General features: G+C 50.7%; 7 protein-coding genes across 7 annotated transcripts; 4 read left to right on the top strand and 3 right to left on the bottom strand.

Moving 5' to 3' along the window:
• Positions 1–1,095: 1,095 nt before the first annotated feature.
• PtrM4_096390 (Qor, NADPH:quinone reductase and related Zn-dependent oxidoreductase) lies at positions 1,096–7,114 on the bottom strand (the record flags this gene model as incomplete). Its single annotated transcript, XM_066107187.1, has 2 exons — positions 1,096–1,938; positions 1,991–7,114. 2 exons carry the CDS (start codon positions 7,112–7,114, stop codon positions 1,096–1,098), a joined length of 5,967 nt encoding a protein of 1,988 aa, XP_065962855.1.
• A 433-nt stretch (positions 7,115–7,547) lies between these two features.
• Positions 7,548–9,228, bottom strand: PtrM4_096380 (Polyketide synthase module protein; the record flags this gene model as incomplete). The annotated part of the gene is made up of 2 exons (XM_066107186.1): positions 7,548–8,270; positions 8,467–9,228. 2 exons carry the CDS (start codon positions 9,226–9,228, stop codon positions 7,548–7,550), a joined length of 1,485 nt encoding a protein of 494 aa, XP_065962854.1.
• Positions 9,229–10,556: 1,328 nt separating this feature from the next.
• Positions 10,557–11,865, top strand: PtrM4_096370 (uncharacterized protein; the record flags this gene model as incomplete). The annotated part of the gene is made up of 5 exons (XM_001933982.2): positions 10,557–10,749; positions 10,807–10,880; positions 10,946–11,331; positions 11,390–11,451; positions 11,501–11,865. 5 exons carry the CDS (start codon positions 10,557–10,559, stop codon positions 11,863–11,865), a joined length of 1,080 nt encoding a protein of 359 aa, XP_001934017.2.
• Positions 11,866–13,519: 1,654 nt separating this feature from the next.
• PtrM4_096360 (BBE multi-domain protein) lies at positions 13,520–14,723 on the top strand (the record flags this gene model as incomplete). The annotated part of the gene is made up of 3 exons (XM_066107185.1): positions 13,520–13,714; positions 13,766–14,381; positions 14,431–14,723. 3 exons carry the CDS (start codon positions 13,520–13,522, stop codon positions 14,721–14,723), a joined length of 1,104 nt encoding a protein of 367 aa, XP_065962853.1.
• Positions 14,724–15,179: 456 nt separating this feature from the next.
• Positions 15,180–17,147, top strand: PtrM4_096350 (Pyr-redox-3 multi-domain protein; the record flags this gene model as incomplete). Its single annotated transcript, XM_066107184.1, has 5 exons — positions 15,180–15,336; positions 15,390–15,421; positions 15,475–15,485; positions 15,535–16,917; positions 16,976–17,147. 5 exons carry the CDS (start codon positions 15,180–15,182, stop codon positions 17,145–17,147), a joined length of 1,755 nt encoding a protein of 584 aa, XP_065962852.1.
• A 2,451-nt stretch (positions 17,148–19,598) lies between these two features.
• PtrM4_096340 (peroxidase 40 precursor) lies at positions 19,599–20,660 on the top strand (the record flags this gene model as incomplete). Its single annotated transcript, XM_001933985.2, has 2 exons — positions 19,599–20,202; positions 20,263–20,660. 2 exons carry the CDS (start codon positions 19,599–19,601, stop codon positions 20,658–20,660), a joined length of 1,002 nt encoding a protein of 333 aa, XP_001934020.1.
• A 657-nt stretch (positions 20,661–21,317) lies between these two features.
• On the bottom strand, positions 21,318–24,936 carry PtrM4_096330 (BaeS, Signal transduction histidine kinase; the record flags this gene model as incomplete). The annotated part of the gene is made up of 2 exons (XM_001933986.1): positions 21,318–24,840; positions 24,893–24,936. The coding sequence occupies 2 exons, from the start codon at positions 24,934–24,936 to the stop codon at positions 21,318–21,320; spliced, it is 3,567 nt and encodes a 1,188-aa protein (XP_001934021.1).
• Positions 24,937–25,218: the final 282 nt, after the last annotated feature.

Below are 25,218 nucleotides of genomic sequence, written 5' to 3'. Positions count from 1 at the left end.
CGTTGAGTGACATGCTCGGCCCGTCCACAATTGATCAGTGTGACGGGTAAAATCACCCATGTCTTCGTAGAGAAACGGGTTGAGAACAACACAAAGTACGGCGGTACGTACGTCCGATAGATTGTCCGGCTCGTCTAAGATTCGTCCAGATGGCTTTGTCCGATTTTACATGTCTAATCGGCCATGTATTAGAGATATGCAAGTTCCTTATGCCAGGTACATCTGACCTCTGAGTTCCGTAGCCTTCATTAAACACCAACTATCCCCTTTTCAGTAATGAAATAAGGGCAATTGGTAGATCTGATCGAGTGCAGTGCGATTTGGCCACTTGTATGCGAGGGTGTGATACTCGACTTCAGTTGCCTGTGTGCGGGATGATACCAACAGGAGGTAATCGTTCCGAGAATTTTCGAAAAGGCTGTGTACGTGGTACCAGTAATGAACTGGCGATCGGGAAAGTAGGGCGTAAGATGGAGTTGAATTTCGGCGCTGCGGCTATTCTCAGCTGGTGCAATGACCAGCGGCAGAACGGCTTCATGTCTACGGTTGCATGGAACGCAAACACGTCGGTCCTAAGAAGGCAGTTCATCGATGCGTGTCAGCAGTATACACGCTGAAAAGGCTCACCGGACGCAGGCTATACTTCTGGTATGTCCTGACAAATGTCATCTCGCGCAATGAATGTGTAAGATTTTCATACAGATAGAATAGTGTATCAAGGGCCCTTAGAACTAGCAGAACATGTGGTTGATGGGAAAGCTAGAAAAGTGTAGCTGATCCGCAAGGACAGCGGCGGGGAAGCGCTAGCCCAGGGCCCATAGATTATATAAGCGGAATTCGGAACTGAACCGCGACAGGCATCTGCACCATCAAACATGCGCTTCCCCATGTGTACATTACTTCTCTAGTCACTCCAGTTCTCAGCATGTAGTGGTTCTTGAATAAGAGACGTCTAATTACTGGAGATGGTATCTGGGATGTCAGGGCGTGGCATGTACGCGACGACGCCTAGCCTTTAACACCTCTAAGCCCAACGCGTCGTCCATGCCAACCACCTCGACACTTGATCATTATGCCATCATCGCCTCCCCCTTTCTAGTTCCATCTTTGCTGATACTGTGTCTTGGAAGCGACGAGAAGACACAGTTTCTCAATGCTTTCGCTCCGAATAATCTCAAACACAGCGATCTGGGCCTTGAACTCTTTCAAAAACCAATAGCGAATCTCCACTGCGACCAAGGAATCAACACCATACGCGTATACCGGCTTCTCCACTTCAATATCGGCGATGGGCATGTTAAGAGCTGCGGATAGCTTTCTTACGAGTGCGAGCGCGATAATGTGTCCGGCGCCTTGTTGAGACATTGCTTGTTCGATTTGTGCTCGGTAATTTGCACCCTCTTCCCTGACAGTCCTCGATACAGAGAACTGTCGGTCCATTTGACGGAGGCTTTGGAAGATGGGCTTGGACATCCAGAAGATTTCACCGAGCCCCTTGGCGGCTAGCGACGCCGGCGTCGCAACGCCAGTGACGATTTGCGCCTTGGTTGGGTCTTGGAGTGGAAGATCTGGATTGCAGAAGTGATCCAACATTGCGTGAAATTCGATTTCGTGGATGCCTTCGTACCCTACGGTCCGCAGTGAATCGGTGATGTGTTGCCTTTCGGCGGCGAATCCAACGGCGAGCATCAGACCAAGATCGAGCGAAATGCATTTCTCTCCGAGGGATACGCGATACTTTGCGAACGCATCTTGATAGGTGCTGCCAGCTGCGTAGTTGCTTTGACCACGGCTACCGAAAACACCACCGGTCGAGGAAAGGAGAACGAAAAAGTCCATTCCGCTTGGGAGCGAGTTGTGTAGATTCCAGGTACCCTGGATCTTCGGTCGTAAGGCGGCGAGGAAGTTGTCGTGAGACATGTTCTCGAAAAGTCCGTCCTGCGTGATAGGTCAGCAAAATGCATGGTAAAGCTAAAGTCAGCCTACTCACCCTTAATACCATAGACCCTTGAATACATCCTTGGATAGGCGGCATTTGGTCGTGCAAGTCATGAATTACGGTTTCCAAGGCATGCGCATCGCTAACGTCGCATGATGGCGCAACTACTGTAACGCCGTCTTGCTGTAGCTCTCGAATAAGTTCAGAGACCTGCGGCGAATCTGAACCGGATCGCGACAAGAGCAGGATGTGCTTTGCCCCATGCGTGGCCATGTATCGCGCCATGCTTCTGCCCAGCCCACCGCTTCCACCAGCAATAACATAAGTGGCATCTGAGGCGAATGACCACCCTGGTCTCGAAGTCGGCACGATTGGAACCAGGTCCTCGGGACTGAACGCTATCACTGCCTTTCCAGAGTTGCGGCCACTTTGCAGAGTCCGAAATGCTTCTTCCAATTGGGAGCCGGAGAAGACCGTCAAGGGTTGCGGGGGCTGCATCGTATTCTTTTGCTTGGTGAAATATCCCATGACCCGATTTAGTAACTCCTTCATCAGGGGCTTCGCCCTGTCAGCGATCACCCCCAGATCGACAGCCAAAAAAGATATGCCTTGTAGGAAAGGCGACATTGACATCTGTGAACGAAAGTACATGTCTTTCTTTCCGATTTCGACAAAGCGACCTAAAGGAGCCACGCAATCGACGGAGGCTTTGAGAAATTCTCCCGAAAGTGAGTTCAAGACAACGTCCACTCCGCGACCTTTTGTCATGCGTTTCAAGCCTTGGGCGAAGGAGATGTGGCGACTGGAGAAGATATGGTCGGCAGGGATGCCATATAGTTCCATCAACAGCCGCTTCTTCTCATTGCTGCTGACAGTGACATATATCTCTGCAGAAGCCGCCTTTGCAAGTTGTATAGCAGCTTGGCCAACTCCCCCTGCTGCCGCATGGATCAAGATAGTTTCGCCTGCCTGTAGACGACCTAGATGAACGAGCGAATACCATGCAGTACAGAAGGCCACTGGTATCGCAGCAGCGGTGGCGAAAGACATTTCGTCGGGTATTTTTGATATCGCAAATCGATGTGCTCGGGCAAGATTTCTGAACGCGCCTCGAGTCACGCAGCAGACGCGATCTCCCACACGGAATTCGCTGTCGTGTACTGCAGCGCCAACAGCGGTTACCACCCCAGAGCACTCTTGGCCTAGGGAGGCATCGGGTATCTGTCCTAGCGCAATCATCACGTCCTTGAAATTGATACCCACTGCTTTCACAGCGACTTCGATCTCATCGGCCTCTAGCTCTGATTTGAAGGGGCTATCGACGAATTGCAGAGCGGAGAGCAATCCTGGCGATGCCGTGTTAAGTGAGAGAGGCCGGGTTCGATCAGTTCCAAAAAGATGTAGCTCGGCCTTCTGCGGTACAGCTTGCTTGTGTACAACATTGCTGACATCGTTGGACTCAATGATTCGGTTAATGTGGAGCAAGCCATCATCTTCCTGGTATTCCTGCTCACATTGACCATCTGGTGATCTGAGGGATGATTGCACTACTTTCAAGATTGTCGAGACCACATCTTCTTTTCTCGATAGATTTCGGAGTGCGAGTGAGATGAAATCGAGAGCATCATTTTCGGAACACATAGACCTGGCGAAGCCTGTCGCAACTCCCATACGGGGGTCCTGAGTGGGGTCGCCGGTTACCCACAGGACGCACCTAAAGTTCTTGACGAGATGTTGGAGGCTGGCATATCCTTCACTGCCTATCTGCCATAGACAAGGCGTTTCAAGCTCCAGAAGTGATATACAAAAGTAGCTCTCCATGCTAGAAGTGGCAATATCCTGCAGTGACATAACTGTGCAGTCCAAGCCCGCCATTGTGTGAGCAGAGGCTTGGAGACTTTCTGCTACCATCATCTGCATCTGTGAGTGGGTATCGACGACAATAATACTTATCCTTGCTGAAGCGCCGTTTACTGCAGAAGGAACCGTCTTGGAGGAAACCATCACGCTGAATGTGTGTTGCGGACCCTCCTGATCGCGCAAGCAAAGATCATTACCAGAGAAGCCACAACTGCGCAAAGATTCGTCCCACTGTTCATCTCTCAGTAGCGGACCCCAGCGACGATGTTGCTCCTTTGACAGCCACCAGCCTGGCAGCAGACCAAACACAAAGGACAGTCGCGCACATGATAGCTGGCAGGGTTCGAAGAGCAAGAGCTTTCCTCCGGGCTTCAGGAGAGACTGTGTATGTTGTAACGTTTGTTGGATATCGGCTGTGGCATGCAAGACACATGATGCGACGATCAGATCGTACTTTGCCTCCTCGAAACCCTGTGCTTGCGGCTCTTTTTCAATGTCCAAAGTCTTGAAGGCTAGACGACTTGTATGGTCCTTGAAGCGGATCTTTGCTTCCTCAAAGAAACCAGCAGATATATCCGTGTACGCATACTCTTGGAATCGCGGAGTACTGTTCTCATCGCTTGGGTTCGATGGTCCCAGTGCTTGTAAAACAGCGGCAGTTGCACCACCCGTCCCCGCACCTATCTCCAGAACGGACATGTTGGGGTTTTTATGAGCCATGAGGTCAACGTAAGCCCGCATGCGCTCGTAGTTGGCTGTAAAGGCTTTCCCACTATAGAATTGTTGCAAGAGTCCGCCCCCAAAGAGTAGTTCAAGAACATCAACTTCATCCTGGAGTACGGCGGAAAGCATCTTGCCGATGGTGACGTAGACCTTACCCTCCGGGCCGCTGGCTTCCAGTTGCAATATCACAGAATCGGCGTAAGACTGGTCGTTTAGCATCCGTTGCATCTTCTCGGAGCTCGATACAGCCTGTGCGCAGTCTTCCTGCGGGTAATGTCTGATCCAGTCCACGTACTTTTGCAAATGGGGCTGGGATACGTGGCGAGTACACCCGGCTTCGAGTGTTTGACGCATGAAGTAGATGCATACCAGCTCAGCATCGTCAACGGATGCTTGAGAGTGCACATCCACAGAATCTGCTGCACTGTTGCAGTAACGCGAGACTGCGTCGTTGTCTGCGGTCGCAATGTCCATCTTCCATTCCGGCTTGAAGCAAAGTCTCCGCCAAGAAGACACGCCTGGGGCATTCATATCGACGGAGCTGATCGCTGTGGCACGGTACTGGCTAGCGGTAATGACAAGGTCTCCACTCCGATCATCAACAGCGGTCATGTTGAAATCAGCATCTCTGAGACCGCGTGATAGCGACTCGGAGCATATCTGGAGCGATGACGCATCTGGATCATGCAGCAGTTTACTTGAAATCCACAGCTCGTGGAGATATGTCGGTACCATGGTCGGTATGGGTTTCCACCCACCTCTGGAAATAGCGGTGACTGTGAGGTGGAAAACCGCGTCCAAAGCTGTGGGATGGATGAGATGGCTCTGGATCTTGGATGCGATAGACGGCACTTTGGTTTGCCACTCGCGCGTGTCGATACAGGCAGAAGCGTAACCTTGCTCACTGAAACCTATATTCTTCAGAGTTTGGAATGTAGGCCCGAATTCAAAGCCAAAGGTAGCCAGGTTCTCATACATCTGCTTCGAAGAGACGCCTGATTTACAGCTGGACAAGGTACGCGCATGACTTTGCAGTATTGAGTGACGCATTTCGGCTGCCTCGAGGCCTTCATCGACTTCTACGACCTCTTCTTCTGTTTCGATGATGATCGTGCCTCGGCAATTCTCAACCCAGCCCTCTTCGTTGCTGAGCGAACACAGGCGGAAATCGAACCATTCACCAAAAGTATCTCGAGCGGCTTCCTGAGGGCGCAGATAGAAGTGTGTCTCGAGAGTCTCGTCTTTATCCGATAGGACCAGAGCTTTGACGAACGAGACGTTCTTTATACGAAAGCCGGTTATCGTGCGCCCGTCGCTCTTAGTCACTTGCCTAGCAGCCTCAATAGCCATGATGACCATACCAGCCGCGGGATAGATCTGTGATCCGTTGAAACCGTGGTCTTTGATCCATGGATTTTCCTTGGCGTCGATGATGTGCCGCCATTTTGCTTCCAACGGATTCCAGTCCATCGCCTGGGTGCCAAGGAGCTCATGGCTCGCATGTTTGCGGAACCTAAAATTCTTGCTGATTCTACTCTCGTACCAGTATCTGTGAGAGTGGTTGAATGGATAAGAGGGTAGATCAGTCAGCATTTGAGCATTCGACTCAGTCAAGCCGTTGACTGCCATGAGGTCGACGGGCACGCCCCGACTCCACAGGTCACCCACAAGACCCAGGATAGTCTCGTATGCGGGGCGGTCGACTTTCAAAGCGGATTCGTAAAGCACTTTACCTAGAGTTTCGAGCACAGACCGTCTCAGCGCTCCAGTCGGTCCTAATTCTACAATACAATCGGTGGCACTGACGTACTTGTGCATGGCGGATAATGCACTGGAGAATTCGACCCTGGAGACCATGTTCTCGACCCAATACTCAGCACGGCGTACGTCTTTGTGCGAGATGAGTGTACCAGTTACAGACGAAAACATTATCACACCAGTATCTTTAGGCGTCTCTGGATCATGCGTATCGAGACTTTGTAGAAGCTCCAGATAGCTTAAAGCTAACCTCTGCATTGTGGGCGAATGGTATGCAACTTTGATATCTAGACGCCTGGCAAAGACGCCCTCTGTATCCAGGTTAGATCGCATGGCTTCGATTGCTGAAACACTTCCCGAAACTGTGACGTTCTTCGGACTGTTTACACATGAGATGCAGACAGAGCCGTATGATTGTGTCATATGTATGTGCTTGCTAGTTTCCTCTGGTGACAGTGCAACCGCCATCATAGTCTCTGGCGTGTCAGTCAATGCTGCGGCTAGTTCGGCTGAGAGCGTTCCACGATAATAAGCTGCTGCAATCGCGTGTCTGTGCGATATCGCGCCTATGCAATATGCTGCCGCTATTTCTCCAGAAGAGTGACCTACTACGGCAAGTGGTCGTATATTCCAGCTCTCCAACAGTCTCAAAAGCGCGATCTGAATCGCCGTAGTGAGTGGTTGTGAATACCTTGCATCTTTCACTCTGGAGCAGGTTTCATCCTGCTGGAGCTCTCCGATCAAGGACCACTTGGAGCCAAGCTTGCGCAGGTATGCATCGGATTGCTGCAAACTCTCTTGGAAGACAGGTTCTGCTAGAAGCTCACGGCCCATCCCGTACCAGGTAGCGCCTTGTCCAGTGAAGACAAATGCAAGGCCTGGAGCGTTTCCGGAAGAGCGGACTGGCTTCGAACACTGCCTCCATAGATCTGTGGAGGACAGTGTAGTCGAATCTAACCTCAAAAAGCTCTTCCATGGTAACCGACTCCGTTTCGAAGCCAGTGTATACGCGAGGTCAACGATATAAGCATGATCCGCTCCTTTGGTCTCGGAAAGATGTGCCTTAAGAGCTTCCACATATCTTTGTGGCCCCTGCTCATCCGCAGCAGACCAAACAAGTAGCTTGGGTTGGGGATATGCCGACCAGTGCCGAATGAGGGACCTAGCGCTTTGTGTCCTAGGATCTCTTGGTACTGCTGTTCGATGGCGACCTTGAAGTCCACGAACTTTTAGATAGTGATATGCATCGTCTAAAATGACATGTGCATTAGCTCCACCGTAACCAAAGGAGTTGACAGATGCCCTTCGAAGACCCTTTGAGGGCCATGGAATATTTTCTGTTGGAAACTGCACACTTGTTAGTCATAGCCTTTGGAGCGGATCCTGTAGGACTCGCCTTGATGTTCCACTCATGTACTGGGATACGAGGATTGGGCTTCTCAAAGTTGGTATTGGGTGGAATCACACCCTTCTCTAAAGCCAGTACCGTTTTGATGATACTGGCAAGTCCACTCGCACCCTCGAGATGACCAATATTAGACTTGACTGCCCCGACGATGAGCGGCTCTTCGGGACTCCTGTACTTCCCAAACACTGAATGTATGGCCGCAGCTTCTGTCGTGTCACCGATCTGTGTACCAGTACCGTGGGCCTCGAAGAACCTGGTAGTCCCCAGATCCAAGCCTGCCTTTTCGTATGTTTCTTGGATAAGAAGTGCCTGTGCATCTCCACTAGGCTGTGTGATTCCTGGGGTGCGACCATCCTGGTTGGAACTTGATGCTCGAATTACTGCACGTATGGTATCGTTGTTTGACAAAGCTTGCGAGAGAGGCTTCAGCACTATGACCCCAAAGCCTTCGCCTCGGGAGTACCCGTTGGCTCTGTGATCAAAGCTGTAGCAAAGACTATCCGGAGACAGGAATTGGAGATTAGATAGTGACATCATAATTGTATCCGGGTTCAGTATAACGTTACATCCAGCAACTATGGCCTAGTTGAGTCAGCATAGTTCTAGTGTGTGGTACTTGTTACTCGAAATAGAGACACCGAGGCTAAAACACGTTATGCAAAAACACGACTGGGACACAGAATTCTACCTTGTCAATAAATCTGTACAGTATCCTCGAAACACTACTTGCTTGGATTCGCCAGAAAGAACGTAGGGGCAAAGAACTTCATAGACTTACCATCGTTGATTCTTTAGCGCGGATACTCTGACACGCCAAGTGAAGTGCGTTGAGGCTGCTGGAACAGGCTGTGTCCAGAGTGATACTAGGGCCCCTCAGGTCGTAGAACCAACTTAGACGATTTGCAAGCATAGCCGAGCCTGTTCCAGAGGCTTGGTATTTGGGTTGTAGATCTGTATCGCGCGAGAATATCGTGTCGTACTCCTTCGCAAAACATCCAACAAAGACTCCTGTCTTACTACCCCCAGCTTCTTTTAGGGGGATACCTGCGTTTTCCAGAGCATGGTATGTGCTTTCCAGGAGACCACGTTGCTGTGGATCCAGCGACTCGGCTTCCGTCTTGGGTATCGAGAAGAAAGGCGCATCGAATTCTGCGAGATCGCTTTGGAGAAAGTGGCCACCGCGGACGTTCAGAGTATTGAGCCTGTCTCCGTTGGGGTGGTAGAAAGCATCAATGTTGAAGCGATCTGATGGCACTTCTGTCATGGCAGACCGTCCCTCCTCCAGCAACTTCCAGAAGGCTTCGGGAGACGTTGCACTCTGCGGAAGTTTTGCTGACATACCAACTATGGCTATGGGCTCCATAGCGTCTTCCAGTGTGCCATGGGCTGGGTGCTCTGTGGCTTCCGAACGATGGTCAGAGATCTTCTCTCGGATCTCGCCATCGCTGTGTATGTGGAACTGGCTCGGGCTGTTGTGGTATGCACTCTGCATTGAAGTCACTCCAGTTGCACCGATGCCATCCTGTATCAATGGAGCCATGTTGTCGAAAAGTAACAAGTTGTTGGATAGTGCGTGTAATACTGGAGTAACGCAAAGAGGGACCAGAAAAAAGACTACAAAAAACAGGTGATCAAAGTATTGTACCAGATTACTATGGGTTGTTCCCAGCTAAAAGAGATACTACACGCGCCTAGGAGTTCACAAGTGCTTCGTGTACGTGATGAAACTAGAGGCTGTGCAGGTGGCGACCATTTCCGTTTCCCGGCGACAAGTCGATCGAGAATAGAAACTCATTGCATGTGACGTTGGAAACAGCCTAACTGTGATGCAACAGTCCCAACTTGAACACTAGACAAATGAGGACATTGGGTGAGTAATATGTGACAAGATACGTAGGTACAGACGGTGTTTTCCGTGAACCGGGATCTTCTCGGGCGTATGCTCAGCCATGAGGTTTTACATGTATCTTCTTGTGAACTATGGGGTCATTTCAAGTCCCCGGACTGGGATATTTAAACGCCCGATGAGTTTTCTCCGTCGAGATCTTGAAGTGATTGGCAGAATCGGTCGGTGATGCAAGTCAGTGGTATTGCGGCACAGCTGTCGTGTTGGAATTGGGTATCAAAGTGCCGTTCCCTATGCAGGATTATCCCGAGCTGCAGCCTTGCAGACGACAGATAACATGCATCAGCGCTGAGACCTCGGCCCCAATAACGGCGTTGTGGTCGAAATAGGCGTAAACAAGGCATGGGCTTGGAAAATTGCTGGTTAATAAGGCGGGCGCGTAGCCTCGGGAAGGTCGTTACCTAGCTCTAGCCGGAAGCGGCAAAGATCGACTCTAAGGCGTCCACTGGAGGTGTGGGACCCGACCCTTGTGATGGGCTCCTCGGTCCCCGAAACCATGATGAACACAAGGCCGCCCAGGTGTTGCAATCATCTGGTGCCCAAATTCTTCATGTGGGGAAGTTTTGTGCCATTCTAGGCAGCCTAGCAGTCCAACGCTGACATGGCGCTAAACATGGCAGCTACGGACCTCCGCTTATGCGGTCCGTCCCACCACACAAAACGCCTTACCCTTGATACTCTTGGCCTATCTACAGCCATCTATCGATGCAGGACCGTCATGCGTACCTCGTCTCACAGCCCACCCGTGATACCCTGCTACTCACTGTTACATTAAGCCAATCCGAGGGTGTGGCGGGGCCAGAAGGCTGGCCACTTCGACGCCCTCGCCTCTTTCAAGCAATTGAGGGGATGCATTTGCTCTTCTCGAGCTGTCCGCTTCAGCCTTTGCTCTCGTCTCCCTATCCAGCGCATTTCACGTCATCGTTTTTGTCCCGCGAGGGCGTGGATTTCTTTTTTTGAAGATGCCAGTCTCCATGGCACCCGATGGTGCAGCGAACTTGGTCTCGGCCATTCTATTCATTGTATTGGACTCGCTAGCTGTTCTGTTACGCTTCATCTCGAAGTACAAGACAAAGCGTGGTTTCGCTGCTGATGACTACTGGATGCTTGTGGCTTTGATATGGACTTACGCTTGGGCAGCCTTGGTCATTTACTGTTAGTTTTCTCGCCTTTCTTGTAGCATTTGAATCGAGGCTCATGCATGACTCCTAGCTGTCATCGGTATCAGCGGGACTTTGGAGATACAGCTCTTCTCAGATATCACGAAGTTGTCGGAGCTGACAAAGGTACGCCATTGAAACGGTCTTACTTCGGGTGTCATACACTTCTTCATGTTTCTAATGCATGATAGATTCTCTGGGTAGCCAGTCACGTGTGGCCACCCGCAATCACGGCGCTCAAGATTTCCATCCTCTGCTTTTACAAATCGATCTTCTCGATACCCTGGTTCGTTAACACAACTTATGTGCTCATGTCAATATGTGTACTGTGGCTGTTCTCGGGTTTTTGGGTCATTCTTTTCCAATGCACACCTATTCGCGCTGTCTACGACTTCTCGCCTACTGTCCAAGCAAACAAGCACTGCGTTGAGTTCGGTCAGTTCGTATTCTTTTACGAGTTACTCAACGCATGTATCGACGTGGCTATTCTCGCCCTGCCTGCGTTTATAGTACCTCGTTTGCAACTTTCCACGCCAAGAAAGATTCAGGTCATGAGCATCTTTCTCCTGGGCGGCTTGTAAGTCAATTAAAAAGACCATGCGTCATTGGGCTCATCGTAATAATACTCAATTCAGTGTTCTCATCACCAGCGTTCTTCGTATGGTTTATTCTTATAATCCGGACAACCCCAAAGCTGGTAAGCTTATCGTTCTTTTATGCGCTCTTCACATGCTAACATGTTCCAGTTCCATCTTATACCAAGGGAATCATGTGGTCTACTATCGAGCTAGGAATAGCCATGATCTGTGGAAACTTGCCCACCTACCGTCCTCTCTTTCCCAGAAACACTGGCTTTTTCTCCAAAATGACACATTGGTATGCTACCATCCGTGGATCTGTACGAGGTTCCATACGAGGCAAGTCGCCACAGGTTTCCTTCGGGACTCAGTCATCGAAGGATTCTCGCAACATGTTTGAGCGTGAGGATGAAACCCAGCTCACGACCATTGAGGGACCTTCGAAGCTGGATGATACGCACCGCCAGAACTATGAGATGGGCACAATCTCCATTGATAGCCGCGTGGAGATCCGTTCGTATCAGAATGTCTAAATCAGGAAAAGAGCGACGATATTTTCATAGTGTATCTTCTCATAGACGGCGAATTGTAATTGGTAGAGATCCCCCAGCTAACAGAATCTTCATTGTCCACTGGCCATCCTCGCTTATACGGGTGTAGTCGCTTCAGAAGGCGTTGCCCAATACGATGCTGGATTTTCGTAGGGGTAGATTTCACGATCCTTCAGCCTCCACTGAATTACATTGTGATAGTAGAATACGCGCCTTGACCCATTGCCATAACAATCAAAGTGCCGGGTAAGAAAGAATACTCTCGCACAGCAGCAAATACGCCATGCGACTGTGCCACGTAGCATTAAATTGTGTTGTGCGATCTGGATACCCGATATACGATATCGTGATGGCGCTTAGACAGAACGTGTCCGATGTCCGACCATTTCTGCCTGGACCCACATCGACATTAGCCGGTATTCTCGCTGCAGCCTGCCGCTGCAGAAATACGCCTCGCTTAACCTCCGCGGGCTTATCGGTGGCTGGTAGTGTGGTTACAGCTGCATGAGCCTTGCGTATCCCCTACCTCTGCTGGCTGAAATTGGGGCTCAGAGACATATCCGCACGTCTATCACCGGACAACTAAGCTCTTTCAGTGCACAAAATGTTGTTCGCCATGAGCTCAAGACACCCTAAGCAGCTGGGCAGGGGGCTGTGTATCCGCCAACTAGAATATTTATTCCGCGAGTGTTGTGTGTGCGGTCTCGTTCAGCCCGAAGGACCTACTAAGATGTGCACTGATCACATCGCTAAGAAAATGTCCGAGAATAGAACCTTCGGATTTTACAGCGAAGTACTTTCGAGGCGACCATTAGGCGTCCATGAGGCGTTCATGCAGTTGGCGATATGAAGATCTAGATGAGAGTGTATGTAGATAAACCATTGGAATGGAGCACAAGCCACAATGAATGTTCTCCAACAGGTTCACGATGAGACACTCACTTCTCATTCTACTATTGTCTCTCACTCATTCCCTGGATGCTCTTTCTATCCACACCGGAAAGCGATGCAAGAGCATTGCAGGACTCACCGGTTGGCCTGACCCATCCGTTTGGAAAAAATTCAACACCACTCTGTCGGGTGCATTACTCGAGCCCTTACCGCCTGCGCAAGCATGCTATACCTCGGTATCCAATTCTTCATCCAGTAATACGCTCTGCGACTATACCACATCATCATGGAAGCTTTCGTCTTTTCATTCTGCAGATCCAGTCAGCGTCGCTTATCCAAATTGGCAAGATGATGCTTGCGTGCCGCCTTTGCTCAGTGAGGGGTCAGGGCGATGCAGCCTGGGTACTTTCCCCAAGTATGTGGTTAATGCCTCAACAGCTCAGCACGTTGCTCAGACTGTGAAGTTCGCGGCTTCCAATAGCGTGAGGATTGTGGTCAAAGGGGGAGCTCATGATTTGCTAGGAAGGTGTGTTGTTCCTGCCATATGCCTTTCCCGGAATAGAAAACTGATTGATCCAGATCGACGGCACCGTCAGTGCTGTCCTTGTGGACTCGTCACTTGCAGGGCTTCCGATACCATGAAAAGTTTTCAGCATGCCCGTCGGATTCGACGCAGTATACAGCTATCACGGCTGCAGCTGGCCACGTCACCGGAGAAATACAGCAGATGGCGGCTAATCACAACATGACTATTGTTGGGGCAGCCGATCCCAGCGTTGGTCTCGGTGGCTTCCTAACAGGTGGAGGACACAGCCCTCTCGGCTCTCTTCACGGCATGGCCGTTGACAACATCCTGGAGTTGTCTTTGGTAACTCCAACCGGTGACATCATAACAGCCAGTCCTTGCCGAAATTCCGATATTTTCTGGGCTGTGAGAGGAGTAAGATATGCACAACCCCGCTACTTCGTTACGTCTGACATAAGAATTTAGGGAGGCGGGGCAACCTTTGGGGTCCTTGTGAATGCAACCCTACGAGCGTACCCGGTACCGACCATAGCATTGGCAAGGTTTGAGTTCAACTCTAGTCTTGTTGAGGCGACAAGTAACAGCAACAATGCCTTTTACGCTGCCGCAGCCTCAGTCATCGCAGATATGCCTACACTATACTCGAAAGGGCTTGCTGGATACTTCTCCTTGATGCCTATCAGTACCCCCAACGACAGCTTGCCTCAGATGAACTTTGCGTTTTTGATCTATCTCTTGAATGGCCCTCTTGGGCAACTACAGGGAGCTTTGGACCCAATTATGAGCCGATTAAACACCACTCCGGAGCTGACAACGTCGATAACAACGCAATACGTTCCCAACTACCTTGGCTTCCAGTCGTCATTCTTTGTAGCTGATAAGGTTGGGAACAATCGTCTTACTGTTAGTAGACTCTGGGACGAGGAAGCGGTTGCAAAAAAAAGCGGCGTTGAACAAACATTGCGAAAGTTCTCTAGTCAAATGCTGCAGGGAACATGTGTTAGTGGTGAGGGCGTACGGAACAAGTCAAGCGATGATAGTGCCTTGAATCCTGTTTGGAGACGTACTGTGGTAGAGATGAGTAAGTTGATCTCTCATGTTCCCATCAATAGTTTGCTAACAAGGCATAGTGAGTGGCATACCCTATCCTCTGGGAGCGGATGCATCAAAACGAGACAATACGATGACGCAGGCTGACATGCTTTCAACAGCACTCAGCGAGCAAGCCCCAAATATGGGGACGTATTCAAACGAAGCTTGGATCCACCAGGCTGACTTTCGCAAGGCATTCTGGGGCGAGCACTACGCGAGGCTGTTGGCGATCAAAAGGCGCATTGATCCCAAGGGGGTTTTCTGGTGTCAGTGGTGCGTCGGAGCTGAAGATTGGATGCTAAGTGACGATGGTGCTCTTTGTAAAGCGTAAGCACTTGAATCAATATAGAAGTGGTTGCCTGAACCGCAGTGTCGGGAGCGCGGCAGCCCACATTGCATCCTTTACATGTGACACGGGAACGGTGATCAACTTGCTGTCCCCAGTGTTCTTTGACACGCGGACTTATGACTATTAACGGCTGCAGGTGGGGTCAATATGTACCACCTCATGTACTACGCCGCAGGGTTAGAGTCCCTGCCTTTTCGGTTAACCAATCAACGTGAAGGAGCAGCCGACTAGTCTGCGGCGTACGCGCTCCCCTGCCACAGCCTTCTTCGCCCATCTCTCCGTCCTCTATTTTCGCTTTCGACATACTCCGCTTCTGAGATATGCGAGGTTGCCGTGAGGCTTACATTAGCCCTCTGTTTTCTTGCCGGATTCAGCGCTATCAAGCTCACACCTGATACCCTACTACCCTACTTCACCTATTCAAGTTTGTCTTTCATCATGGCGAACGCTATCAATGAGAAACAAGGCGAAACGCCTTACTATCCTGTTCTGATCATTGGAGCGGGTGCAAGTGGTATCGCGACCGGTTGTCAACTCAAGCAGAAGCTCGGGTTTGATCAGTTCAAGATTGTTGATCGTCAGTCTGGCATTGGTGGTGAGTTATGTGATTGCGTATCTGCCGTTGCGTGTATTGACCTATCATTGTAGGGACTTGGTGGATAAATCGATACCCCGGAGTGGTAAGTTTTTTGCTGAAGTCATATCATCATTTCCAAGACTAACATTTTTCCAGCAATGCGACGTGTAAGTGATATCACAGTGATCGAGGTGTAGTGATGTTAATGTCGTCAAGGCCGACCTCGTTGTACTCGTTCTCCTTCGCACCAAACTACACATCCAAACGTCTGTACCCGACTGGGGAAGAGTTTCGCGAGTACCTGCATGACATTACCGCAAGATATCAGTTGGCGCCGCACATACAATTGAACACTGATGTAAAGGAATTACGGTGGATAGAGTCCGACGGGCAATGGGAAGTCACGCTCCAGCATCTGGTTCCTGGAGTTGGTGATCTCAGTACCCGAGACCGAGAAGACAAAGCTGCTGCATCCGGCCACGACTCAGTATACCTACAAGAGGAGGTTGTGCGCGCCAAAACAGTTGTAAGCTGCGTAGGAATTCTTGTCGAGCCGAACCCCTGGCCAACTTCCATCCCCGGACGGGATACCTTCAAGGGTGAAGTGTTCCACTCTGCACGTTGGCGTGACGATATCAATCTAAATGGGAAGGACATCATCGTCCTTGGAACTGGCTGCAGCGCCGCACAGGTAGTGCCTTCGCTGCTCAAAGAGCCCTACCAGGTGAAATCTCTCACACAGATCGGGCGATCAGCACCATGGGTAATGCCTCGACTTTCTGAGCCATTTGGGCAAGAGACTTATGCAAAGTACGCTCCCACGATCTACAAATGGCTTCCGTTTCTTGGATATGTGAACCGCGTGTTGATATACCTCCTTGTGGAAGTCATTTGGTCGACAGTTTTCCAGATGAAGCACAAGAAATGGCGCGCTGCTATCGAGAAACAGCAGCTGGAGATGATGCGAAGCATAGTACCTGAGAAGTACCACAATCTCATGACTCCTGACTATCCGTATGGCTGTAAGAGACGTGTTTTTGATACCGAGTGGCTACCTAGCATGCACAAGCCAAACTACGCGCTTACAAACCGCCGAATTCTAGCTGTAGACGGAAGCGAGTTGGTTTTGGGGCCAGAGGTTGTGCCTGACGGAGTGGATGTGAAGGGTGCGTCAACTGAAGAGCGCGTCCATGCCGACGTAATCATCCTCGCAAATGGTTTTGAGGCAACTCGTTGGCTGCATCCGCTTTCCGTGTACGGTCGAGACGGTGTCGCTCTGCAGGATGTGTGGAAGCAGCGTGGAGGCCCCGCTGCTTACATGGGCATGGCAGTTGATGGTTTTCCAAACTTCTTCATTGCCGTCGGGCCCAACACCGCAAATGGTCATCACTCTCTTATCCTTACGACCGAAAACACCGTGTCATATATCCTGAAGATGATCAAACCCATCATACGCGGCCAAGTCGATCAAGTGGAGGTCAAGAAAGAAGCTGTGACGGCCTGGACCGAAGATGTGAAGCAAGGTCTGGAAAAGACCGTCTTCGTTGGTTGTCGAAGCTGGTACCTGGACGAGGAGGGTTACAACTCGACCATGTATCCGTAAGTTTCTCTGACCGTCTTGTTAGGTCTGAACAGACAGAGCTGACAGCCTCGCTAGGCGTTCGCAGACAGACTTCACTCTGAAGTGCATGTTTCCAAAGTATGCTGATTGGAATGCTTTGTCTTCAGGGGCGACGGTGCCTCTTCGAGGTAGTGGGTTCGCTACACTGGGTGCGTCTGTGATTGCAGTAGCGGCTGCAGCTTGGTATGCTGCTACAAAGTTCATGTAATCTCCCCGACAAAGCACCATTCTGCATTTGCTCTTGGTACGGAGTATGCTGGAAATTGTCAGATTGCTAAAGAGTGGGGAAAGTGATAATGGCGTAACTTTGCAAGGTGCGTCAACAGGCGACAGGAAAAATACTACAATAGCTTCGAAGCAATGCACTCCATTGTTTACCAACGTGCAGGCCGAATATAATTGTCCTTTAAATCACCATTTGCATCAGCACCTCGCAGCAACTCTAAAATCAGCACTAATGCAGTACCACACAGTAAGCAATTACATTCAAGCGTCATCATCTTTCGAAGTGTACTCACGAATTTGCTAGGAGATATTCTGTATCTATCTTGTTCTTTTGTTGATTTGACATGTTGTCATGCACTCCATGTACTCAGGTTTGAGCGAAGTCACGCGATGTCGCTCAACAGGGGAGGAGCCAGCGAAACCGGCTCCATACCTCATCCAACTTGATTTCACAATCTCGAGCTTCTGCCTTGAACCTTACCTGCTCATCAATGTCCACAAAAGTGCACTGCACAGCCTACGGTCTCAGTCCTATCATCATCACGCTAATCAACGCGCCTCTCATAGTGCGAAGCCTGCCACCATGCGTGACAGCTGTTTTCATTTTTCTCATCTTCTGATCAAATCCCAGCGCCTCAGAAAAATGGTGTCCAACCGATTTATTCAGCCCCCATATGATTTATGACTACGCGTCGCGGTATCCTCTGGGCTATAAATCGGAGGTGCGATGCTCAGCGGGCAGAAGTGCTGCCACGCAGAGTCTTGTGGCGTTCTTTTCGGGGGCAGGTAAGTCATTTTGGCGTGGTGTACGACTGACAGCGCCACCTCGCATGGCATACGCCGAATACCAAGACTTGTTTCAGTGGTCTCGTTCGCAGGCGGTGATGGTTATCGTTGTCGTCATCGTCATCGTCCCCTGTAGCGCAAACAAATGCTCGCGGTCAATCAGCAGTACAGCGTTAACTTCCCTCTGCGACCCTGACCCCAGGTCTTTCAACATTCTCAGCGCATGCGAATGGCTTGAATCGCGGTCAAGTCAGAGTTGGCCATGCTGGTGGGTCGTGAGTAATTACCAAGGTGCAAGCGGGCGAGAAAGGTTTCGCTAGAGGATTTGCCGTCTGGGATCATCCTTATAGTGGATATCAAGTTCGGGTCCCCAATATGATGTGCGTAAGGCTATCACGGCTGCTACATCGTCGTTCTTGCAGTCAATCATTGTCTTTACAGCTTTTGGCCAATCGCTCATGGGTAGGTTATGCTGCATCCGTATTTGTGCATGCGAGATCCCTATGCTGGCAGCTGGTGCACGCGATACACCTCCTGGAATGACTCGAACCACCTCATATCGGAGCCTTTTGATCGTACGCGCCACGTTGTCAAGACCTTGGACGAACCTCGGTTAGTATCTCTAAAGAAGGAATTGATTGCCGTACGCAGCCGCAAACTTGTGTGCAAGAGGTAAAGCGAGTCTGCGCGATATATTCATACTTTAACGGCAGGCTTGAACTTCAAGTGGCTGACATGCGCCTAATCTAAGCTACACAGATTTTCGGCTATCGTCTAAACAAGCTCAAGCCTTGTCTTGCGCCTCAAACGCCTGGCGCCCATGTTTCAAACCGCGGGGCCGTGGCGATCAATGGTTCTTGCACATGATGCTCTCCTAAGCTCGCTAGCCTGGAGCCGTTCTGAAACAATAAAACAACACCCCACACCTTTCTTTAGAATTTCACTTTCGGTAAAGGGGCATCATCACCCAGATGGGTAATTTCCGTGGCTAATGTGTTACCAGAACAGTATCTCCGGATGGCTTGCTCTGCAATGCTCCCAGGATAACGCAGTGCCGCTAGTGTTGATTTCATGTTAGTGTCTTACGAGTATACGACGGTTGCGGCAAGTGAGATTGACAACAGAACTGACCATACTGTTATGGCGAGTGAGATCAAAATCAATTAGTCTAACCTGGCGAGCTGGTCTCATGGAAGATGTTACCGTGCATGGCAAGGCATGATCGAAGACGCTCGGCACGGTTCACTACCACATATCCTGTAATGAGCACGAGCGATGCTACTGTCCGTACAACGGCGTATACCCAACTTCTCAAACCAGGCACAGTGGGTCTTCCTCACCATCACCCTAGTGGCCTGTCACAGCTATTCTAGCAGCCTTCTGAACCTTGCCCTTGGTAACCAGGGTCAAGAGCTGCACACGCCCGTACCGTGCTATCCGGAAGTATGCTGCTATTCTTGCCTCCATCTGCAAGATTGCTCCACAGCATATAAGGGCGTGTAACCATCGCTCTTCTAGTAGCAGCACCCTAGGTTGGTACAGGACACACTCGTTGGCTATTCAGCATATATTCTCTGTACTATTACTTCCATCTTCACAGACTTTTATTCAACATATTTATCGTCATCTTGTACACTTCAAGTTCATAATGTATATTCGCAATGTCCTCATCGCCGGCTTTGCGGCTGCCAGCACAGTCGAAGCCTACGGCAACTCTACAATCCGAGAAGAGCAAAAGATCTGGGACGTCGCCCACCTCGGCGCACCAAAGGGAAAGCGTTTCCTCGATGACATCTTCAACATGGTCGGAGGCATCCTAGGCGGCTCCGGCGGTGGCGGTGATGATGATGAGCCGCAATGCCCTGAAGTCTGGTCGCAAATCTCAAAGACACTCACCGAACAATTCCTCGGAGACGGACAATGCACAGACGCCGCTCGTGCTGCTATCCGCGCCTCCTTCCATGATTGCTTCAACGGCGCATGCGACGGTTCCCTCATCCTCGCAAACGAGTGTTCGAACACCGAAAACCGGGGTATGGAGCGTCTATGCAGTAACCTCGCCAATGTGGCCACACAAACCAGAGTCGGTGTAGCAGACCTCATCCAATTCGCTGCTGCACACGCTGTCAAGACATGTCCTGGTGGCCCTACCGTTCCCGTTAAAGTTGGTCGTCAAGACTCCAGCACACCGGGTGCTCTTGGTGTACTACCCGGCCCCAATGTTCCAGGAGACACTTTGGTCCGATCATTCGGTAAGCAAAAATACCTGCTTTTTCAAGTATGTAAATAATCGTACTAACCCAACTGTTCAGCATCCAAAGGCTTCAGCCCCATCGACCTCGCTGCCCTCGTCGGCGCACATACCGCAGCCAAACAACGCCACAGCAACCCCTCCAAGCCCGGTACTTCGCTCGACTCCACCGTTGGCACTTGGGACAATAGGTTCTATTCCGAGACCAGGCGCGGTAGTGCGCCGTTCACTCTCCCGTCAGACAGGAACGTTGCAAACCACCCGGCCACCGCAATTTCCTGGACTACCTTTGCTGTCAGCAAGGGCGCGTGGGATGCAGCCTTCGTGCCTGCAATGGTTAAGCTGGGTATGATGGGTGTAGAGAGCGATGGTCTCATCGACTGTACTTCTGCGCTACCCGGCGGTAGCAGGAAGAGGGACATTAAGAACAGCAACATCTTCGACAGGTTGAACTGGTAGAGGGTAGAGTTGGTGTATAGCTTGTGAATTCTTTTCTACGACTTTCCTTTTTTTGGCGGGCATGACACGCAGGGTGTGTACATGTTGGGTCTTTTCTCTGTTGATATCCAACTATTATCTTTTATTATCTGCTCGCGCAGAGGTGCTGGTGTGGCGCAATGGTCGCTTCGTCGCTCTTTTGGGGCTGTAGAATGCTACTATTCAATCAAGACAAAAGTTCATTCATCAGCATGCCTTATCGTCTTCATCTTGCTTGCCGATAGGTAACCTAAATGTAAAACAATCCCCCTCCGTCATCGCGTCGAGCGTAGAAAGTGTATGTATGTATATGGAAAAATAATATCGCAAAATCCCTCTCCATCAGGCAACATATATCCCATGCCAAACCAATAGCCTACACATGTCATCCAATACAAACGCCATTCAAAATGCTAATGATAATACCGTCGTATATCATGCCGAAGTATCCAAAGAAGAAACAAATGCCCCCGAACCACCCGGGTGTCATGAAATACTTAACATACTCGTGTACAAGGGCCACTGTAGTCGCCAGACACACCTATTAGGTGCTTGCCCACACTGTTAAGTATTTTATGACACCTAGGTGGAACCACCAAGAAGAAACCCCAAACAGACACGCTAGACTTAGGATAAATCTCACTTCCCACCAAACACCCTCTTGATATCCGCAAACTTGACCGGCTTAACAAGATACATATCCACACCCGCCTCCTGCGCATCACTCTGATCCTGTGCACTAGCCAAGCCTGTGAGCGCCACAATCTGACTCTTCGGTAGCCCATTCGCGCTTTCGAACTGGCGGATATTGCGTGTGCTAGTCAGACCATCCATGACAGGCATGCTAAGATCCATGAGAACAAAGTCAAAGGGTCTTGATGGCGGGGACGACGAATTCGCCTCATTCTTATACGTATTAAACGCTTCTAGGCCGTTGGTAGCTTCTTCATAGCGCAGATTTTGGCGCTTGGCGAAGACGACGAGGAGCTTGAGGTTGATGGCATTGTCGTCTACGAGTAGGACGCGGGGGTTGAAGTATTCGCCTGTTTCGCTGTGGCTGGAGGCTTGCGGGGTGGAGGTTGTAGGCATTTGTTGGGGGAGGGGCGGTGAGGGGTAGCCGGCTGATGGGTTGAATTGTTTGGAGACTTCCTGGGGGTACATGTCGCTGAGGCTGCGATGGGCCATGTTGCGGGAGGGAGAGAGGGGTTGGAAGTCCGGTTGAACTATTGAGGAACTCATGGATCGGCTGATGGGACGTTCGCTACCGTGCTGCTCGGCGCGCTTTTGGCATGATAAGAGTGTCCGGGCCAGTTTGCGTGGGCCGCATGGTTGCGTAAGTACCTCAATTATCCAGCCCAATGTATCGACATGTCTGGAAAGTTGAGTCTCTACGGCTATCTTTTCAGATGTGTCTGTACAGACGCATACCACACCCAATGGCTTTCTATTAGTTCGGCCAGCGTTTGACCCGCCATTTATGAGCTGGAAGAGGGAAGCAGAGTCTGTGAGAAGGAAGTCAACCTCGGTAAGCGGGGCTTCTCTGTCGGGGAGCTTCTCGGAGTGCCTCGATTCGATAATCTTCATGTCGAAGTTCTTGCAGGCATTCTCCATGGATTCCTTGGTCTTCTTTCCACGTTCACCACCTTGGGTGTCAGTCATATCGCAAATAATGTTGACCGATGTACCCTTCAGCTCCTGGGGTGCGCATAAAAGGGCATGGTCTTGGTGCGCGTTTTCCTTCAGACCAACCGGTAGGCGCATGTTGATTGTGATGACAGTGCCGACATTCTGAGTACTCCTGACCTCAATTTCGCCTTTGAGAGATTCGATGATTTGTTTGACGATCGAAAGCCCTAATCCAGTACCAGAGCTGAATGGGTCCTCCTGACTGAATGGGGAAAAGAGCTTGGTTCGCTGGTACTCCGGTGACATTCCCCTACCCGAATCTTCGACGCTGATAGACAGATTCATGAAGTTGGCAGTGGTATTGTTCTGCACCATCTTGATGGCAACATAACCAGAATCCGTATACTTCAGGGCGTTGCCTAGTAAGTTCATGACGATCCGTCGGAGAGCACCGGGCTGCGAACGAACTATCCAGCTAACATATGGGGCTACAATGAGCGACACAGCGACTGAACCATGAGTGTCTCTTCCTTCCACATCCTGGCCATCGCTAGCGTCTTTCTTGTAGTTTGTCGTGCTTTCAGCCTGATCGTAGATGGCAGATCCCTTGATGTGATGTGTCTTCCTAAATGTATGCCCAGCGCATACAGTATCGCACACCTCCTCGACTAGTTGGGCTAGATCGACATCGGAAGTAACGCCAAGAATCGAGTTATCAGCTGGGAGTCTCTTGTTGCGTCCAGTGGTTCTATGTTTATGGCCGGTGTTTCCTCTTTGCAGTTTGTTGATCTTTGCATAGTCAAGCACGTGGTCAATAGTGTCAAGTAAAGTCTTGCCACATGTCTCGATAGAAGAAACAAGAGACTCCTGGTATGCCGATGCAACAGTCTCACGCAGGAACTCGACAGAGCCGAGGATGCCGTGGAGCGGCGACCGTAGCTCGTGCGAGATTGAGGCAATAAAGGTAGTCTTGGCACGGTCGGCCTTTTGTGCGTTTAGTCGTGCAATCTCGCTGGTCACTGAATTTCCGAACGCCTGTAGATATGGCAGTTCGTTGTCAGGGCTCATCAGCCTCCCGGCTTGGGTGGTCCAGATGAAGCCCCCTGCAATCCATTTCTCAGAGGCAGGGTCCCACAAAGGCAGGAATATCAGACTTCTAACTTTGGGCAAGACCCTCAGAAACTCTGTGGGAACAAAACTTTCCCGCTTCTTGCGCGGTTTCTTGTTGCCAGTGGCGGTACCATTGCCAGTCCGATCCGATTGTTCTGTTTCGGAGCGTTCCGATTTCTCATCAGACGAATTGACTCCCTTTCCATCCTCGTCATAATTGAAAAACTTGCCATAAGGATACCTATGAATGTAGCGTTCCATAGCAGCCTCGTTGAAGCTAAAGTCAGTGTGCACCAAAGCTGCGTTTCCTTCTCGCAAAGAAAGTCCAATCACCGGACACGGTTTGCTGTCTACCCCAGACGTATCTGTTGTACCGCTAGTATTGATGGAGTTCTGCTTCTTCTGCCTCCGCGACGTGGTCGAATCACCAGTGTCAGTGTTGTGGGTGGCGCTCTCATCGCTACTACCCGCGTTTCTATTGTAGTCGTAGAGATGAGTGCGTATGCCAGCTGTCGACGTATCAAAGAACACGACACCATCCGCCTCGGTGCTCTGGCGTATCACACGAGCAGCCCTGTGGAAGATACGCGCAGCATCTGATTCGGTGTCACGCTTGCGTTGAGCTTGCCTACTGGCCGTCACATGTGCCGATGTACCAGAGCCTCCTTCCTCTTCCTCATCTAGTGTCGTCAGACGCGAGTTCTCGGTCTGGCGCTCCATGGTCGTAGGCCGATTACCATCATCACGCATGTCCTGGGCCGAGGAGCGCTCGATGAACTGTGTCAAGCCCCGGACCATGCGCTCACCCTTGTTCCGGTCCATGCTATCTTTGGCCAGTTCAAGATGCTCCATGACGGCAGCCGCAACATCCTGCATGAAGCGCAGTTCGCTGGCACTAATGCCAGCGCGAGGGTTCTCGTCGGAGACGGCATACACGCCAATGCGATGACCTGCCTTTGTAACAATGGGAACGCCTGCATAGAAGCGCACGCCAGGCTCGGACTTGACATAGTCCTTGTCAGCGAAGCGGGGATCCAGCCTACAATCGGGTATAACCATGCCCTCGGCTTCGATCGTGTCGCCATTCTCCTCCTTTGCAGCATACGTCGAGGTGAAGGTGTGGTAGCACACTGCATCAGTCTTGTTCAAGATGGCATTGCCCAGCCAGACTTCGTCTTCAGGCTCTTCGGCGACAGGCTTGAACAGCGAGAGAGTGCGCGTTGCTTCGGCGAGAATGTACTGTCGATTCGAGTCGATGAGCGAGACCATGGCCCGGCGCGTGTCTAGGCGCAGTGTGGCTAGTTGGGCAAAAGCCGTCAGGGAACGGTCGCGCGAAGCCTGGGGCTGGAATCCGGAGTAGGTCAATGGCTTGCCACCGCCGTCGGCATCCACGAGGCTTTGGGCGTCGAGCCATGGACGGTAGTATCTTTACGCACTATTTAGCTACTGTGAGCAAACTTGCGACGCAATCAACGAACCGATGAAGATCCCGCTCCCGCGAGGCTTCTGGGAAATAGACCATGGTGATTGTTTACTTGCGGGGTACGTCAACATATCACTCACACGCGCTGCGGCGTGTTTATGCCAGGGCCAGGGCGAAGCACAGCGGTGGGGTTTATTCGACAAACGGCATCGACAGCTTCCTTCAACTCAGTCCGAGGACCAAAAGTGGTGGTGGCTGCCGCGGGAGTCCCTTTTGAGCACCATAGTAACTGTATGGGTATTAGAGGGCCCCATATCCTGGTCGGCCACCAGTCGAATTTGTTTCAGCATTTAATTCATGGCATCAGAATCCGGTCATGCA

Source organism: Pyrenophora tritici-repentis, chromosome 4 (assembly GCF_003171515.1).
Source record: "Pyrenophora tritici-repentis strain M4 chromosome 4, whole genome shotgun sequence".
NCBI lineage: Eukaryota > Fungi > Ascomycota > Dothideomycetes > Pleosporales > Pleosporaceae > Pyrenophora > Pyrenophora tritici-repentis.
The sequence above is the reverse complement of the archived record's forward strand: the minus strand, read 5'-3'. Positions and strand labels throughout refer to the sequence as shown.